Below are 17,662 nucleotides of genomic sequence, written 5' to 3'. Positions count from 1 at the left end.
GGGTGGGAAAAATAACCAGCATTGAGTCACCAACAGTGCTTGCATTTTTTGCAGGCCTTAACTCTATCAGAAAATATAAAAACACATATATTCTGTGTGTGTTTCAGTGCCAATAAAGAAACAAATTAACCACTAAAAAAAAAACATGTGAAATGTGTAGCCTAGGTAATTTAACTGTCCATCTGCCCCACACAACAAACACACCAGAACAAGCAGATTTCTTAAAACAGTAAAAATGGAGCAGGTAAAACAGAACACAGCTCTATCAGTTTAAGCAACTCACAGACCAAAAAAAAAAAAAAAAAACAGATTTACTGTCTTCAACTAGCTGGGAGTCACCAACAGTGCTTGTAGAAGAGGGGAAAAAGCAAGTCGGTAATTAAGAAAGATATTTTCTGCAGTGAAAGGTATTGCAGTGCAGCAAAAGCACTTTATAAATGGGAAAAAAATGTTAATGAATATACCTCTAGTGTTACAATCAACTAATAAGGGCTGTTATGTGTAACAGACACACAAGCACGATTCTAGATTTGAAATGGAGGTTTTCATCAAACCTGAAATGAGAAAACACAAGCTAATTATCATCAGCCCATAACTGACAAATGCCCTAGTTACTCTTTAATCTGCTGCTGAAAAAGCCCATTAATCATAGGTTCCACAAGGACAGTTCTATCAACTTACATTGGGAAAATACCGGATAACAACAAATTCAAAAACAAGGCCTTTATCCCACTTTGAAAACAGACTCCGTGTAAATGTTTGCATGAAAGTGACAACCATTATCCATTCCACATTAATACAGAATCAGAACTACAAAAAACTTAAAAAAAAAAAAAATGCTAGAAATTATCAGACAGCTAACACCCTGGGAAGCCTATAGAAAAGTTGGATAATCGAGTTCACATTTGGGAAGGGCCTATGCCAAAGGTTCATAGCAATTCTCATACAAATCACACCTCAGGCTGCCATAAAAAACAAACCTGAATACAACCATCAATTGCCTGTTTCAAAATTGGCAGTATCTGACACTATAGCCTTCTGCCAAATCAGTTCCCACCTACAAAATCACTCAGTATGACAGCAAATGGAAATTTACATCAGGAAAACTGTGAGATTCCTACATAAAACAGAAATCAAATGATTACCTTGGAATTTGCTACTCACACCTTGCTGCAAAGTCCACTGACTTCTACAAAGGAAAAGTCTGCTTCTTCCAAAAGCATAAGGAACTGTATTCACCGCACATGAGCTTCTGACTTTGGGATCAACACTCTTTTAATCTGTGACTTAGGAAAATTAAAAGTCCCTGTAGTAGGATGCCACTACATAACTTGCTGTTCTGGTATTGTATTACAGGTTGCCCAAAAAAGGCTCTATGCAAATCTGTATAATATAACAGATTCACAAAAACATGGGTCTTTTCTGCCCACATTGTCAACTTTTTAATATAATTTACTTATATTTGTTTACCAGGGTGGTGCACTGATCCCGACTGACAGAATGCAGGCACATCATAGGTGAAAAAATGGTCTCAAGTATAAAACAAACAGTAGTGCTGCATACAAAGAAAAATAAATAAATATATATATATATATATATATACATATATATATGTGTGTGTGTGCGCGCGCGCGAATACATACACACACAAAACATTCAACAAATTATGGAGTACAAGCCATCAGGATAAAGTTAAAGTGCAAAGTCAAAAATCAAATTTATTTAATTAAAATTGTGTACTATTTCAGATTAAGGGTGGAAGGAGGTAAGGTTGAAAAGTACAGAACCAAAAAGTGATGCTCTTGTCTCTGAAAATGTTAGATTACATGATCACTTCTGAAGCTGGAATTTTTGGTGGCACTGCAAGTCTCATTCCATAATAAAGCTGAACAGCAGGCCAACAATATGGCACAAATGAAGCATGGTTACATTCAAACAGCCTGCATTTGAATGTCAGCAATACATAAAGGGTTTCTTCGTCATACAAGGGCATGGAATGCCAACATTGTAAGCACACATGCCTCTTCATTCAACCTGACTAATAGATCATGACAGGCTCATACAAAGTTTACAGCAAAAAAGAGCATTGGGAAGTCAACCATATCACCCAATACTGGCATAAAGCTTACTCAATTCCCTATATTAAGCGGATTTTCACCATATAGCGCAGTTGACAATGTCTAATCATCCATCCAGTTTAACTTTAAAAGCTGATCGATATAAAAAGTGTAGCCTGCTACAAAAACAAGGATTAAATTGCGTTAGTTCAAGTCATGCCGTATGGTGCTAGTTCCTGTGCACATAGAGTGTAAGGTTATGCATAAAGCAGAAGACTAAGCAGAGATCACCCTCCCAAGACCATGTAAGACAGTGAAAAGATAAATAGGGCTTTTAGTCCATCAGAAAGGATAAGAGTATTGAGGCCAGAGATCATTCTAGTGAGGAAATATTGAGGTATGTACAGCTGGTTTGGGTGCTCTGTGCAGTACATGCTGAATGGAGCATTACACTTCGATAATGGTCCCATAAGGGACTATAACTTCTTTGGACCTCGAGAAGATACCACAAATAAAAATTCATGCAAACAGAAGAATGTACTACCTGTGATACAGGTATAGTGATCAAAGCATTTTTTTTTGCATCAGGTACAAAGGAATACACAGCAAAGTAAAATACAATTCAGCAGTGTAAAACATCACCATAAAAACAGGTACACAAGACAGTGTACATACAGACTGTCCAAGTACAACAGATACAACGTCAAAACCATCACTAGTAAACTAGTGAAGCTAAGCTATGTATACTATGTACACATGAACAAAATGGTTCTGTAGAAACTGTATAGGGGAGTGGTAAATAAGCATGAGCTTAAAAGCCTCAGCTTTGGCCAGCTAAGAACTTGGTTATATTCAACTGGACGTATAAGAGAATTTAAGTACCTTTATCTGCACTTTTTTTAAAAAAAAAAATACAGTATTTAATTTGATTTAAACTGTGTTGAAGGAATATTTAACTGAAGTGGCAGTTATTCTGCTACTGCCCGCCCCTCAGCCTGCCTCTGGGCCCATCTCATTTGCTCACTCAACTGAGTGCAGTGAGATCATATTCTGATTTCAGGCACTCCTACTGTGTACAACGAGAGCATCTGGGAAACAGAGAAAAAAAAATTAAGCTTATTTCCTGCCTTTCCTGTTAAGTGGTATAGACTATTTGTAGGCTTCTGAGCCCCCAAGCCCTTCTGTGTTTGAGGGAAGCCTTCTAGCTTGTTTTTTTTTCTTATAACTAGCCAGTTTTCTAGTTTCAGCACTCAAATCTGTTTCTTTGATCTCAGCACTTGTGCAGAAAAAAAAAAATTTCATCTGCTTTTACTGTACTTGTGTTTCTACCTACTTCATTTTACTTTTGCATCATCTTAAAAATACTCAATTGTATTTATTACTGCTTGGTGTAACTCATTCTAAGCCTTTTGGTTTAAACACTTGGGCTTCGGACCAGTTGTTTTGCACTGAGAGGGTTTGTGGTCTGCACTGTTGTGGCAGAACAGGTAGCTTACATCCTTCTAGGTTGGGAACTGCTGATTAAGGGCTCAGTGTCTGTTATTCTAAAAGTGTATTAATTCTGGTTTAAGCACTTGGGCTTTCAGGCCAGTTATTTTACATTAAGAGGGTTTGTGGTCTGCACTCTTGTGGGAGAGGCTGGACTCTGCCCTTCTGAGCTGGGAATTTCTGGTTAAAGGCTTATAGTGCATGCATATCTGAACTGCATCTTACTGAAGTTGGTGCGCCTTGTTTGCTGTGGCATAGACTGGATTCGGGCCTGCTGGATCTAGCTTTGTTTGTGTAACTTGAGCACTAATCCAGACATTCTCTAAAGTATTCAATTGTATTTATTACTGCTTGGTTGTAACTTGATTAAAGTGTAGCTATCATTCTAAGTCTTTTGGATTAAGCACTTGGGCTTCAGACCAGTTGTTTTACATTAGGAAGGTTTGTGGCATGCACTGTGGTGGCAGGACAGGTAGCTTTCATCCTTCTAAGTTGGGAACTGCTGATTGAGAGCCCAGTGTCCAAGTGCATTAGTTCTGGTTTAGGCACTTAGGCTTCAGGCCAGTTATTTTACATTAAGAAGGTTCATGGTCTGCACTCTTGTGGGAGAAGAGGCTGGACTCTGCCCTTCTGAGCTGGGAATTTCTGGTTAAAGGTTTATAGTGCCTGAATATTTGAACTGTATCTTACTGAAATTGGTACACCTTGTTTGCTCTAGCATAGACTAGATCCAGGCCTGCTGAATCTAGCTTTGTTTATATGCTTGTTATTTCCCTGGAAGCTAATTCCACCTAATACGCGGCTTCTCAGCGCTTCTGTGGATCACTAGTGATATCTGCATTGCTTACTGTACTTATTTCCTTGTTTCACTTGAAAGAAAGTTACTGTTTGTCGTTTTTGCATTTAGTTACTTGTAACACATTGCACTCAAGTTACCTGGTACTTGCTCACTAAAGCAATTATATAAAAGTCAGCACTAAAAATTAAAAGCACTACACCCTCACTCCCTACTGGCCCTTGTTTTCAATTAAGGAATTCCCAATCTTATTCTAGCAAGTCCAAAGGTCAGTTGTCAATCTCCTCTCCGGTCCAGCTGGTGAATCTGGGAATCTTGAGGCAATGTTATAACTGCCTCATGTACACAGACAACCCTCTCCTCCTCCCACATAACACAAATACTTGCGAGAGATGCAGCTATTTAGCCAAACTGGAGGCTGAGCTCTCTCAACTCAGGACTGGCAAGACCAGACAGGAGGAGAAGGCAATTACACACACCACAAAACCAGCCTCACATAATGCTACCACACCACTGAATCAAACACAAACACACAAAGACATACATTACCTAAACAGCAGAGGCCTCCAAAGCAGATACCCAAACAACTGCTACCTCAAGACACCCCACAAGCAACACATAAACCACAAAAGCAGTGTGCAAAGCAGTCACAGCCCTTAAGGCCAAATACAACACCAAATATACTTGTCATAGGTGACTCCATAGTCAGACACACTGACGTCCCACTCACCAGGCTGAACAAGGAGAGGGTCACAGTAAGCTGCCTATCAGGCGCTAGAATCCGCCACATAACACAAGCACTTGGGTCACTCCACGGCAAGTACAAATATGACACAGTCATTGTCCATGCTGGTGTGAACGACCTGAAACGTACCTCCCTGGACTACATGAAAAGAGACAGAGGAGCTCTCTGATTATGTAGCCCAGGCAGGTATGACCCTGACCCTGAGCAGTATCCTTCCTTCACCAAGAATGATGCCACAATATAGAGACAAGACGATCAGCTTTAACAATTGGCTTTATCTGGTGTCATTCAAAGGGGATCCAGTGTCTGCCTGGGATGACATGCTTGACAAGCCACGCTGCTTCGTGAGGGACGGCTTGCACCTGTCACCCCTGGGATTCCGGATATTGGCTAAGGCTCTTGCCACCCCCATAGTGCCTTTTTTAGGCAAGGCTCAAATTCTAAACCTACCACCCTAGAAAACAAAAATGGGAAGAAACTGAGGGTAATGCTGCTCAATGCCAGAAGTCTAAATCTCAAAATGCACGCACTCAAGGCCCTCCTCAGTATGGAGAACATCGATGTCTGTGCTGTAACTGAAACCTGGTTCAAGGCTTCTGAGAGCACCCCGGCACTATTGGGTTTTACCTCATATCATGCGTTCCGGCCCCAAAACCCGGACCACACCACAAAAGGAGGGGGTGTATCCATATTCATAAAGGATACCCACACCTCCAGGTTGGTGGCAACGCACGAAGCTTCGGAAACCATTCAGGTGCAACTAACCATAGGCAAAACTGCTCTACAAATTGTAGCATGCTACAGGCCACCCTCTCAAACTCAGGAACCCCACACAGCCTTCCTGAAGACACTGGAGGGTATAAATGTATCTCCAAACACCATCATATTGGGTGACTTCAACTACCCGAATATAGACTGGGAACATTACTCAAGCCCTAACTTTCTAGCCCAACGGTTCCTGGAGTTCATAAATTCAAATGCCATGGAACAGCTAGTCACTGTTCCCACGAGAGGAGAAAATATACTAGATCTCATTATCACAAACATGGGGCAAAATGCTCCACACCGAAGTATATCCCTCATTGGTGAGATCTGATCATAAACTAATCTCACTGGAAATCCACATCCCGCCCCACCCCAAACAAAAAGACCACAGTGAAGAACTTCTCTAAAGCAAACTTCACACTACTCAAGACTGGTGTGGTATCCTTCAAGGCCCCTGAGCCAGTGGAAACCACAACCCAAGCTGCGGAAGCCCTTACAAATGCCTTCTATGAACACCTCCAGGACTGCATGGATCAGGCAATCCCAAATAAAACCAAGACTCTTTCCACAAAGGGCAAACGTCCAGTCTGGTGGACCCCAGCCATTAACAAACTTTACAATAAGAGGAGAAAGCTATTACATGATAGAACAAAATCCATAAAAGGGAAGTCACCCCTGATCATTATTAGTAAAAAATACGAGCACTCATAAAATCAACTAAGGCCAATTTTGAGAGAAAAATTGCCATGGATTCAAAGGACAATCATAAGGCCTTTTTCAGCTATGTTAGGAACCTGGGTGGAAACTCCCAGATATGCTCAGAATTAGTCCAAAATGATACAAAAATCATTGAACCCACAGACATTGCCAACATACTGGCAGACAGGTTCAGTGCAAACTTCACCCCTCTCCCCAAAGGAGAGATAACTATCCCAGCAGAGTGTAGCCTCCCAGACATCTCAAATGCGCAGGTGAAAGCTGCTCTCCCTAAAGCTAAAAACACAGCATCAATGGGACCGGATGGTGTCCCCGGCTGTGTGCTACACGAGCTAAATGAGGAATTAAACCCGCACATAAGGCAGCTGATTAATCTCAGCCTTACCACAGGATACGTGCCCAAGGAGTGGCGTACGGCAACTGTGGTCCCACTCCACAAAGGCGGTGCCTCTCCGGACCCTGGTAATTACCACCCCATAAGCTTAACAAGTCTAGTCTGCAAAGCTATGGAGAGGATCATAATGGAGCTCATAAAGATATAGGGGATTTGCAGACATTGGACCCGACCCAGTTTAGCTTCATCAAGGGAAGATCATGCCTTTTGAACTTGGTCGACTTCTTCGAAACAGTCACCAAGGCCATTGATGAGGGAAAGGCAGTCCATACAGCCTACCTTGACCTTGCAAAGGCTTTGGACACAATACCCCACTCGGGTATTGTAGAAAAACTTACCAGCTTAAATGTAAACCCATATGTCACAAGATGGGTTGCAAACTGGCTTAAGGACAGAACCCACAGGGTTAGAGTTGCTGGCGCTATGTCAGACTCCAAGCCGGTCACAAGTGGTGTCCCACAGGACTCGGTCCTTGGCCCCCTATTGTTCGGCATCTACTTCTCAGAAGTACAGGCCAACATGGGAGGACTTTGGCTGGCAAAGTTTGCAGACGACTGCAAACTGGGTGCCATAGTGGAAAGTGCATCCAACACGGATGTCCTTCAGAAGGGACTCACGGAAACAGATAGCTGGTGCCAGAGCCATGGCCTGAAGTTAAACGCCAAAAAATGTATAGTCATACCCTTTGGGAAAAACAAGGTAACCCCAAGCTACCATATAGGTGGCAATCCACTAAGCACAGAAGAGGTTATCAGGGACCTGGGGACCCAGGTTGACAGTGGCCTTTTTGACACTCACGTTGCTAAAGTGGTTAGAAAGACCTTCTACATTGCCCACCTGATCATGAAGAGATTCACATCCAGATCTAGTGAGGTCATTGTCCCCCTGTACTCTTCACTTATCAGACCAATGATAGAGTACAATGCCCCATTCGGGATGCATCTCACCCGACATCTGCAGCAATTGGAGAGACCCCAAAAGTTCCTCACCAAAAGGATAAAGGGACTCCAAAATCTGTCATATGCTGCCAGACTGAAGAAACTCCAGCTCTATTCAGTCGCATATCGTCTGCTCAGAGGTGACATGTGCCTGACGTACAAGGCCATGTCCAACCCGGAATTAATGGACATGCTCCACCTCAAAAAATCCAAATCCACCAAAACCACTAGAGCAAGCGACTTAAACCTTAGCACGGACATAAATAGGACGTGCTGGAGGGATAGATTTATCACTCAGAGACTCCCTATGCTGTGGAATAAAATCCCGGTCCATGTGAGGCAGAGCACCTCGCTGGCTCTGTTCAAGAGAAATCCTGACCTGTGGATGGGAGATCGTAGGTTTACCCCGGGAATCATCTCTGTGTCACTGCTGGACAGAGGCACAACAAACTAATGGGCACAATATTTTTTCATATAAGGGGTGGCATAAGCCACAAAAATTTGGGCTAGGCTTATAAATGCCTTAGGGCAGATAGCCTAGTATAAACCTATGAACCTATGACCGTAGCTGAAGCTTGGTTCTTACCATATTTTTTAAAGCATTTGCTTGTGATTTCTTTGAGGGGGTAGTTTCTCAAACATTTTTTTTTTTAATGCCTAGAAGAGTATTTTAAAGAGCCCCTCACTAACACTCTTCCAATAGAAACCTTGACAAGTGGATGGGAAACAGAAAATTTACCCCGGGGATCACTGCAGTGGCTCTGCTGGACAGAGGCACAGGGAACTGATCTAAGGGGGTGGCGAAAGTCAACACATTCTGGCTAGGCTTACAGATGCCCTCGGGTAGATAGGTTCATAGGTAAGTACTAAGCAAAGACCTTACCCATTGGGAGTTTATTCCAAATTACAGATGTTAAGACAGTAGAAAGCCTTTTCCCCAATAACTGTTTCAAATGGGGGCATGGCTAGAACAAAGTTGTCTTCTACACAACTTTTTAAGGCGTAGTCAAAGTGTCTATAAAAATGGGACACACTAGAGCCTAGATTAAGCTAAGGACCCCAAACACATTATGTATCTCTGAATACTGGTGAAAATCAATCACTGCCCCTCACCAGCTTCACAAAATACCTACAGCATATAACCAACAATAGAACTGGTACAACATATGGATGTGGAATTATAAGCTTCATAAAAAAAAAAATGTAAGCAAAAAATAAGACCTCTCTTCTAGATCACAGCAATAAAACCAAAGACTCAGTCAGCTGGGTACTTGTTCAACTACAAATAAGCAACTCTGCAAAGCCTAACACCACTTCTATGGATGTCCTACATTTCACCACAACCTCTGATATGGATAACATCTTGCAGTATATTTTCAAGCTCTCAGTTAAAAAATAAACCTCTAGATTTCAGTCTGGACCTTTCAGGTTCTAAAAGGTGCAAGTTACTACACCTGACTGACAGCATGGTCTCTGACAATTTATCACCCATCTCATCTACCAGATTCAATATCTCTACCAATAAACACTCCCACTTGACCTATTACGGACTAATACACCACACAAAACAAATCCATGACATGTCCACCTTTCTAACTTGTATTTATTTTACATTTGCAGACCGGGTTAGTCTGACTGGATACATGTTCATTTTTCAGCGGAGGCCTGGGGAGAAAAGTTCCAGACTTACAAACAGATAAAGACAAACAAATTCCAGTATATGTCTAAGCATATAGTATCAGGATACAAGTTAGTGTCTCACATTTAAAGACAATGAAACATACAGTTTAAAAGCAAAAATATATACATACATGTTACAGTTTCTTTTGCCAGACCTAAATGTGCAGCTATATAACACACAAGATGCAGTTTCTTTTTCAAACTTTAATGAAGAGGTAGGTAGCTGTGTTGCAAGGATAGGATGGTAGATTAGGTTTTAGTCAGGGTTAGAGCAGGGACATAACCAGTGAGTTTGAAATACTGAGTCAGATTTGTTTTTGAAATGGTTAATTGAGGGCTTCAAAGAAAGATCAGATGGGAGGGAATTCCAGATTTTACCTACTGTATTTGCAAACAAAGATTCTCCAGATAAGTTGTTAGCTCTAACAGACCGAACCAAAAGTTTTTTAGTGGAACAATGTGGCCTTGCATTTTTGTAGGGATGGATAATGCTTTTCAGGGAGAGCATTTTTTCTGGGTGGTTAAATCACCTTAAATGCCATAGTGAGCTGATTATAATAAAATTAGCCCGGGGAGTTCTAGCCACCCTAACAGGTTTAGATTTTTACAGTGGGTGTGTCCTGTAGGGGGTACCTGTGGCAAACCTGGCAATTTGGTTGTATCAGCTAGAGAGTTTACTGAGTTCAGATTTATTCAAGTTGGTAAGAATAGGTGAGGCATACAGTAGAGTTGACAGCACATGGGTACAGACAATTGCAGACATGGCTAGAGGAGTGAGGAAAGGTTTATTTTTGTAGAGAGAAACAAGTGTTTCATTAATGGTTTGGTTGACATGCATGTCATATTTAAGGTTATCAATTATAACATCCAGGAGTTTGGTAGACTTATCTGGTGAGATTACGGTCCCATTGTTAGAAGTTATAGTAAAGGAGGAGAGCAGAGATTTGCGAGAAGGGGAGAAGAGTAATAGCTTTATTTTATTGGGGTTTAATATCAGCTGTTGATCAGTGAGCCAATTTTTCCGCTGTGTTAAAGGTTTTCTGGGTTAACCTGAGGAGTTAGTGGCTGAGCAAAACCATGGTGGAATCGTCAGCATATTGTAAACAAGTTGCTTCTGGGATTACAGTGTGGAGGTCATTGATAAAGAGGGAGAAAAGAAGGGGACCTAATATGGAGCCTTGAGGAACACCAAGGGTAACGGAGAGAAGGGTGGAGAGTTTGTCTTGCCATAAGACAGCCTTCCACTAAAGATAAGATTGAAACCATTGTATGGCATGATTATCTAGGGATATTTTATTTAGGATGAATAAGAGTAAGTTGTGGTTGACCACATCGAAGGTCAAGAAATAGGGCAGATGATAGTTTGTTGTTGTTATGGTTGGAATTTATGATATTAGAAAGAGAGAGGAGGGCTGTGGTGGTGCTGTGATGGGGTCTAAATCCATGCTGGGTGTTGGCCAGAAGATTATGTTGAATAAGGTAATGTAACAATCGTTTATGGATACACTTTTCCATAATGTTTGCTAGAGGGGAGAGGATAGCTATCAGTCTATAATTTAACAGCTCAGTGGAGCTGCCTCCTTTGTGGTGTGGAATGATGTAATATTTTCCAGATGTTGGGAACAGAGGTTTCAATTATGGTTCTATTTACCAAAATAAAGACAGGGTAAGCTATGACGTCAGAAGCTTTTTGCAGATAGGGTGGTTGGTTGGTTTCAATTTTTTTAATGAGGGCTTTAATGAGTGAGGTAGGAACTTTTTGGAAGCTAAAGGAGAGTTAATCATTGGTACATTAGAACAAGTGGATTTAAGTTTGATAGCAAGGGCTTGGATGGTTTCTGTAAAGAAACTGCTGAATGTGTTGGCAATGGGCTCTGGTGTTTTTTGGGTTTGGGCGGAGGGGGTCGGGATTGTGGATTGTCCTGGGTGGAGGAATTTGTGAATACCTGCCCGGAATTTCTGAGGCTTGTTATAGTGTTTCTGCTGTAATTGGCAGAAATCGTTTTTTTTGTCTAGTAATATGGATTTTTTTGTATCATTCCTATACTGTCGAAATTTGAGTTGATCTTGTGGGGTTTTAGAGGAGCGCCAGGTGTTCCAGGCATTATTTCTTTGGATAATCTTTAGTTTGGTTTCCTTAGTGAGCCAGGGGGCTACTTTTGTTTTAAATCTGATAGTCCGTGCAGTTGAGTAGTTGTCAAGTATGGCTAGGAGTGTATTATTAAAGTGTGTAACTGCTTCATCTAGCAGTGGTTGCTTTAGGATTGACCAACTGCGTAACTGTAGTTATTAACTTATTAAGGTTGAATTTTTTGTTATTTCTTATTGTTTTGTAGGTGGGTAGATGTGGACATTCTACATTATGCCTAATAATGTATGTTAAGAAATGACCAGACACATGCAGCAAATGGAACATCCACAAAGATTCCTTACAAAAAGATACAAGGAGTAAACAAAACGTCTTTCACTGACCGCCTAAAAGTCCTATCTCTATACACTATACGTACATCTCTTTATAAAGACTACTGAAAGATGATCTTTCCTTGGGATATAAGGCATCCCTAGACAGTCTTTTGATGAACCTTTTGCACAGCCACAAAAACAATAAGAAATACTAGATCAAAATGACCTGCTAGAACTAGATAAACTAGATCAAAATTTAAATATATAAAAATAAAAAAATTAATAAAAATAAAATAAAAGAAAAAATAAATAAATAGATAGCCAACTACATTAAAAATTTCTGCTTGAAACATAAATGGGACATGTTGGAGAAACAGTTGTCTCAGAGAAATGCCATTTTCTGGAATAGGGTCCCCATTAAAAATTTCTGCTTGCAACATAAATGGGACATGTTGGAGAAACAGTTGTCTCAGAGAAATGCCATTTTCTGGAATAGGGTCCCCATCTACGTGAAGTAGAGTTCCCCGAAACACTATTTAAGTACAACTCGGACCAATGGATGGGTAATCAGAAATTCACACCTGGTCAGGTTCCTAGGTCTCTGATGAACACAGGCAATCAGCAATCACCCCCTATATAAATCACATTTGTGGGTGATATCTGGGTTTGCCTGGCTAGGCTTATAAGTGACCTAGTGGTCATTAGCCAAATATACACTCAGGAACCTATAACCAAAACTGACCCTCACAATCCACAATTACCTTAATAAATGTACTTCTTTACATCCTTAAAGTCTTTACGCTCAAAGCCAAAAGGGTTAAAGCCAAGTGATGCCCATGGATTAGTAATGTCAAAGAAACCATAAAGGGTTAGGATCAGTCCTGGAAAAACAAGGAAATTCTTATTTCAAATCAGACTATCTCAGTTTTCTAGCATTATGAAAAACCTGCAAAAATGCTAGCAAGGAATTTAAGGCTTACTTCTTAAGAAGCAGACAGGTGTCAAATGTCATCTACACCTAAACTTTTCTGGCAAACAATATCCATCATTAACTCAAAAGCCAAGTCTTCAAGAAAAGTTACAATGGATGATCAAATCACTACAACAGTTTACGGACCACAACACCCTCATTCCTTCTTAGTTCAAGCATAATCACTGTTAAAACAGTTACTTTACAACCTAGATAGACACAATCACAAACCTAAAGCCCTTCAATCCTATATTTTAAAACATACTTAAAAACAAATATCAAAACCACGTGCCTACATCTACAACCTATTCTTCACTTCAGACATTACTACTACATAACTTAAACATGTCTTTATAGTCTTCTCCCCAAAGACCCAACCCGACACATCAACACTGTCACAAAGAATTTTGAGAACATTCTTTAAGATCAATTCATGAAATAGGTCAGTAGTTATGGCTTGCTTACTGACCCCTCAACAAACAATGCTCTGTACACCTCTACTATCTATAACACTGTGGAACAGAGACACTACCAAGTAGAGCTTGTTTTAAACTGCTCTCAAAAGTGTCAAGGGAAGGTATGAACCATCCACTTCTACTGCAAAAACTACAATCATTTGGCTTCTACAATAGCATGGTTAATAGTTTGCAAACTACTGGCACAAAAGCATTTTTATTATTTTAAACAATCATCAGTTTTCCACTGCAAGAACTTTTCTTCTTGAATCTCACAAGACTCTGTTTTGGACCCCAGCTTTTTCTTTCTCTACATCAATGATTTCTTAAGTGCCGTCTCCCAAGATTCCACTTCTTATATATCAAGGATTCCTTACTACACCACTGTTCTCACCCTATTAGCAAACTCATAATCAACTCTCCAAACCTACTTCATATCTACGTACATTTTTCCTGGCAGTATGCTCACCCAGAGCCCAGCCAAGTCTATTGTTACGGTGGTCAGTACACCACAAAAGTTGCGTGCGCAACACTTCTGACATTTTTTTTTTTTACACACACACACACACACACACACACACACACACACACACACACACAACTGCATCTTATCAATACTAAGGATTTCTCCTTGTCCCACACAATACACACTGAGCACATAATGGATAGACCTTTCCCAACTCGACTTATGACTCAGTTTTGAACAACCTCACTTCAGAATCTAGGGCATCAGTAGCCAAAGGTGTGATCACTCTAAGATCAGAATATGACATTTTATTTCTTCAGTTTGTTTATCAGGATAGTACACTGATCACAACAGACCATTTGAAGGCAAACCCATCCCCCTTCTTGCTCTTAGCTCAGTACACACCACACACCTAAAAAATGTGCCGTGTTAATACTATTAACTCTAGCAACTTAACATTCAAAATAAATAAACATAAATGGTTATCTATCGTTGCCAGAGCACCTTCTTTGTATCCTGCTTCACTTTTAGGGCCAATGGCTTTAGATACTGCCCTGCTACTGCCACCCACCTCTGGAAAATAATTATCTCCTTTCAGCCTTCATGACAATTAAGATAGAAACACTACCACTGCTGCCTAAAGGAAATGAAGAAAAAAGTCATTTATAAGATAGTCCCTGTTAAATGAAAAAAAAAAAAAAAAAACACTGCGAAATATTACAAATGATTTAAACTAGAAATTCACAAAAAAGCTAAAGAAAAACAATTAATACCAACCCATGTCATGGTTTCAGGGATACAGGCTTCTATGCCCAACCCTACTGTACTCGCACCTCATTCAAATTAATCTCTTCTAAGAACAATCTGCATACATAACTTACACTTTAGTTCACATCTCTTCAACCTCCAAGACTCTCTACTCTCTTTATACTTCTCTCTGCTTTACTGCAACCTCTCTATACCTCTAATCCCTACGCAACACTGAAATTTCCATACATCAGCAACCCTTACCTTTTTCTTTAATAAGGGTATTCATTGCACTCTTAACAAAAATGTAAACTTTTCACCAGATTTAATTACTTTCATTGTATGTACTCTGTACACTTCTTCCGTGAACCCAATTTACTACTCTCAGCTGTCTACTGCTTTACAACATCTCTACATTCTTTGCATCTTTAACCTGGGCCATGAATGAAAAGGTAACAAGGACCAGTCCACCTACACAATTAACAAATTTAAATACACTACATGCATACATATACACACACATTACAGACAGTATAGACATACACGCTTATATATATATATATATATATATATATATATATATATATATATATATATATATATATATATATATAATAGTGTTACATGTGTACATGTTATGCATACACACATTACATATCCATCATGTACACACACAGTGAAAAACATACTTAAAGGACCACAACTACAGCCACTGAAAGTTGATAACAAATATTAACATTTCAACATTTTGCAAACTAAAACTTGGCGAGTGCATCAACTTCTAGTATGGGAAGCAGTGCATCAACGTCTAGTATGGGAAGCAAGCAGTACTTCAGTAGCATCAGGCATCAACAAAAGCAAGTAAACTAGAAGCTTTTGAGACAATCACAGTACAGCAAAAAAGTAAAAGCAGCACAATAAATACAAAGTGATAAACATTTCAGAATCTGTTTGTTCTACGTCTAAAACGTTTTAAAAGGCATACAGCTTCAACATACTTTACGCCAAGCCAAAACTAAACGTCTCGATTTACTCCAACGTGTTTTTTCAAGCATAGAAAACTCTTAAAGAAATTACAAGTCTCCACAAGTTACAAAAATAATCTCTTACAGCACATACTTTAGTCTTACTGTCAGTAATGTCATTAGCAAAACTGAAATCACGAAACAGAACAACCTCACAATCACGGATGCTAGTTACATCTAGGTGCAAATCACCATGCCAAGGAGCACTATGACATGCGTACTTACACCCAACTGTCAATACTTCATCTACAACGCATCACCATGTTATGCCCCCTCATCTTAACCTTTACTATCGAAGAATACAGCCGGAATAAAAAAAATCTAAATCATAGACAAAATTACAAACACACGTATGATCCAGTAAACGGGCAATATATAACAGACGTTAACTGCACTACACTGCATTACGTGTACAGAACTGAATGGAGTGTCAACGTATGTCCAAAGAAACAGACAATTCTCCCTCCAAAACCTCGGGTTACCCCTTAAAGTACTATAAGCAAAAGAGAAGAAACATCCCAGAGTACCAATTTACTGTAAGATGCAGCAGTACATGCACAGTAGCCCCACCCCCAAAACAACCCTTGTACAGACATGAAAGCGTGAAGTTGAGTTGCTGTCGTTAAACCAGCTACCTGCACTCTATAAAGATAACCATTCCAGTTGCCCGTAAGACCAACTACCGATCAACAATATGAAATGATACCAGACAGAACGCACAGAGAGACAGTAGTGGGCCCGGCGTGGGGGAGATATAAACCCCAGTTGCTTCATGTCCTATCTTACACCTGTCCTCCCAGGATCGCGATAGGATTCACAGTAACACCACTAACACTTCAAATAGAAGCTCACCCCAGTGGAATCCAGTCTTACTTACCGGTAATCGAGGTGCGATCTCTGCGGAGCAGCAATGACAGAAAAACCGAGCCGCTTGAGAGGAAGCTTCCGCCATCTTGGTAATCAAACAAGAACTCCGACTGCCGTCAAGGGGCACGGACAGTGCGTGTGTATGGTAGTCGCACTGAGTCAAAACACTTGCAAACAACGAGTGCTCACCTATGACCCGAGGCTTTCAATGCATTCTATGTCGGGGCTGAGGAAATGCAAGCAAGGATTGCGTTGACTATTACAAATATTACAAAGGTTCACATAAATCTTAAATTGCCTGCACTTCAGAACGCAGTGATAAATTCTGTATTTCTGAGTATAGTGAGTTAAAATTTTTGCTCACATATACTATATACAAACACACGTATGTCTGTGTGTGTGTATATATATGTGTGCGTGTTTGTATGTATGTAATGTGTGTATCTATATATATGTATGTAAGTACGTTTACACACACAGCTCTCAGCCTGTTACATCCAGTATCAACTTCTCAACTACCCCTCATTTTGACTCGAATTAGGCCTAACCATCTTAAAACTGGTGACTGTTGGAGAAAAGGAGGTGAACTGCACCTAATAAATAATGATAGTAATTATAGTTACAGACTTCTTTTAGTTCAGAAAATGTGTATTAGTTTACATTCTCTTATTCTGTCATTGTCACAAGTTAATAGTGCTAATGCTTTTAAGTGTCACTGATTGTCCTTCATTAGTTCTGGATTTGTCCCTAATTATTTTGAGATTTATCCCTGATTGGTTGAGAGTAATGTAAGGACAAAGCCAAAATAATCATGGACCAACTCTGTCTGTTGGGTAGCATAGAGCAGCTGCTTTGCACATTGAGGAGCACTGTCCCTTGAATTTAGTATTTTATTAGGCAACTCTAGTCCCAAAAGCACTCTTGGCCCAAGATTAGGTGCATTAAGGGTGGTATTTTCATATTCCTGTTCAATGGTATAGGAAATATTAAATGATTTACTTTTTCCACACAAATAATATTTTTGAGTTTAGTCAGTTAAAATTTTTGCTCCCATATACTATACACATATATGTACACATAATATACCTCTCAACTGTACAGATTTTTGCAGAATGTCTGTATCAAAATTCATGGTTACACTCAGAAATT

The 17,662-nt window shown here is 40.0% G+C and overlaps 1 protein-coding gene across 1 annotated transcript in view; it reads right to left on the bottom strand.

Annotated features, from left to right (window-relative positions):
• RNF126 (ring finger protein 126) overlaps positions 1-16,740 on the bottom strand; it is a 673,386-nt gene extending 656,646 nt beyond the window's left edge. The window contains exon 1 of the mRNA XM_044053890.1: positions 16,524-16,740. Coding sequence (XP_043909825.1) covers positions 16,524-16,598 — 75 coding nt within the window. The 5' untranslated portion in view covers positions 16,599-16,740. The remainder of the gene's footprint in view (positions 1-16,523) is intronic.
• Between the last annotated feature and the right edge of the window lie 922 nt (positions 16,741-17,662).

Source organism: Protopterus annectens, chromosome 13.part0, assembly GCF_019279795.1.
Source record: "Protopterus annectens isolate FY-2018-M chromosome 13.part0, PAN1.0, whole genome shotgun sequence".
NCBI lineage: Eukaryota > Metazoa > Chordata > Ceratodontiformes > Protopteridae > Protopterus > Protopterus annectens.
Note: the sequence above shows the minus strand (reverse complement) of the source record. Positions and strands in the feature narration are given on the sequence as shown.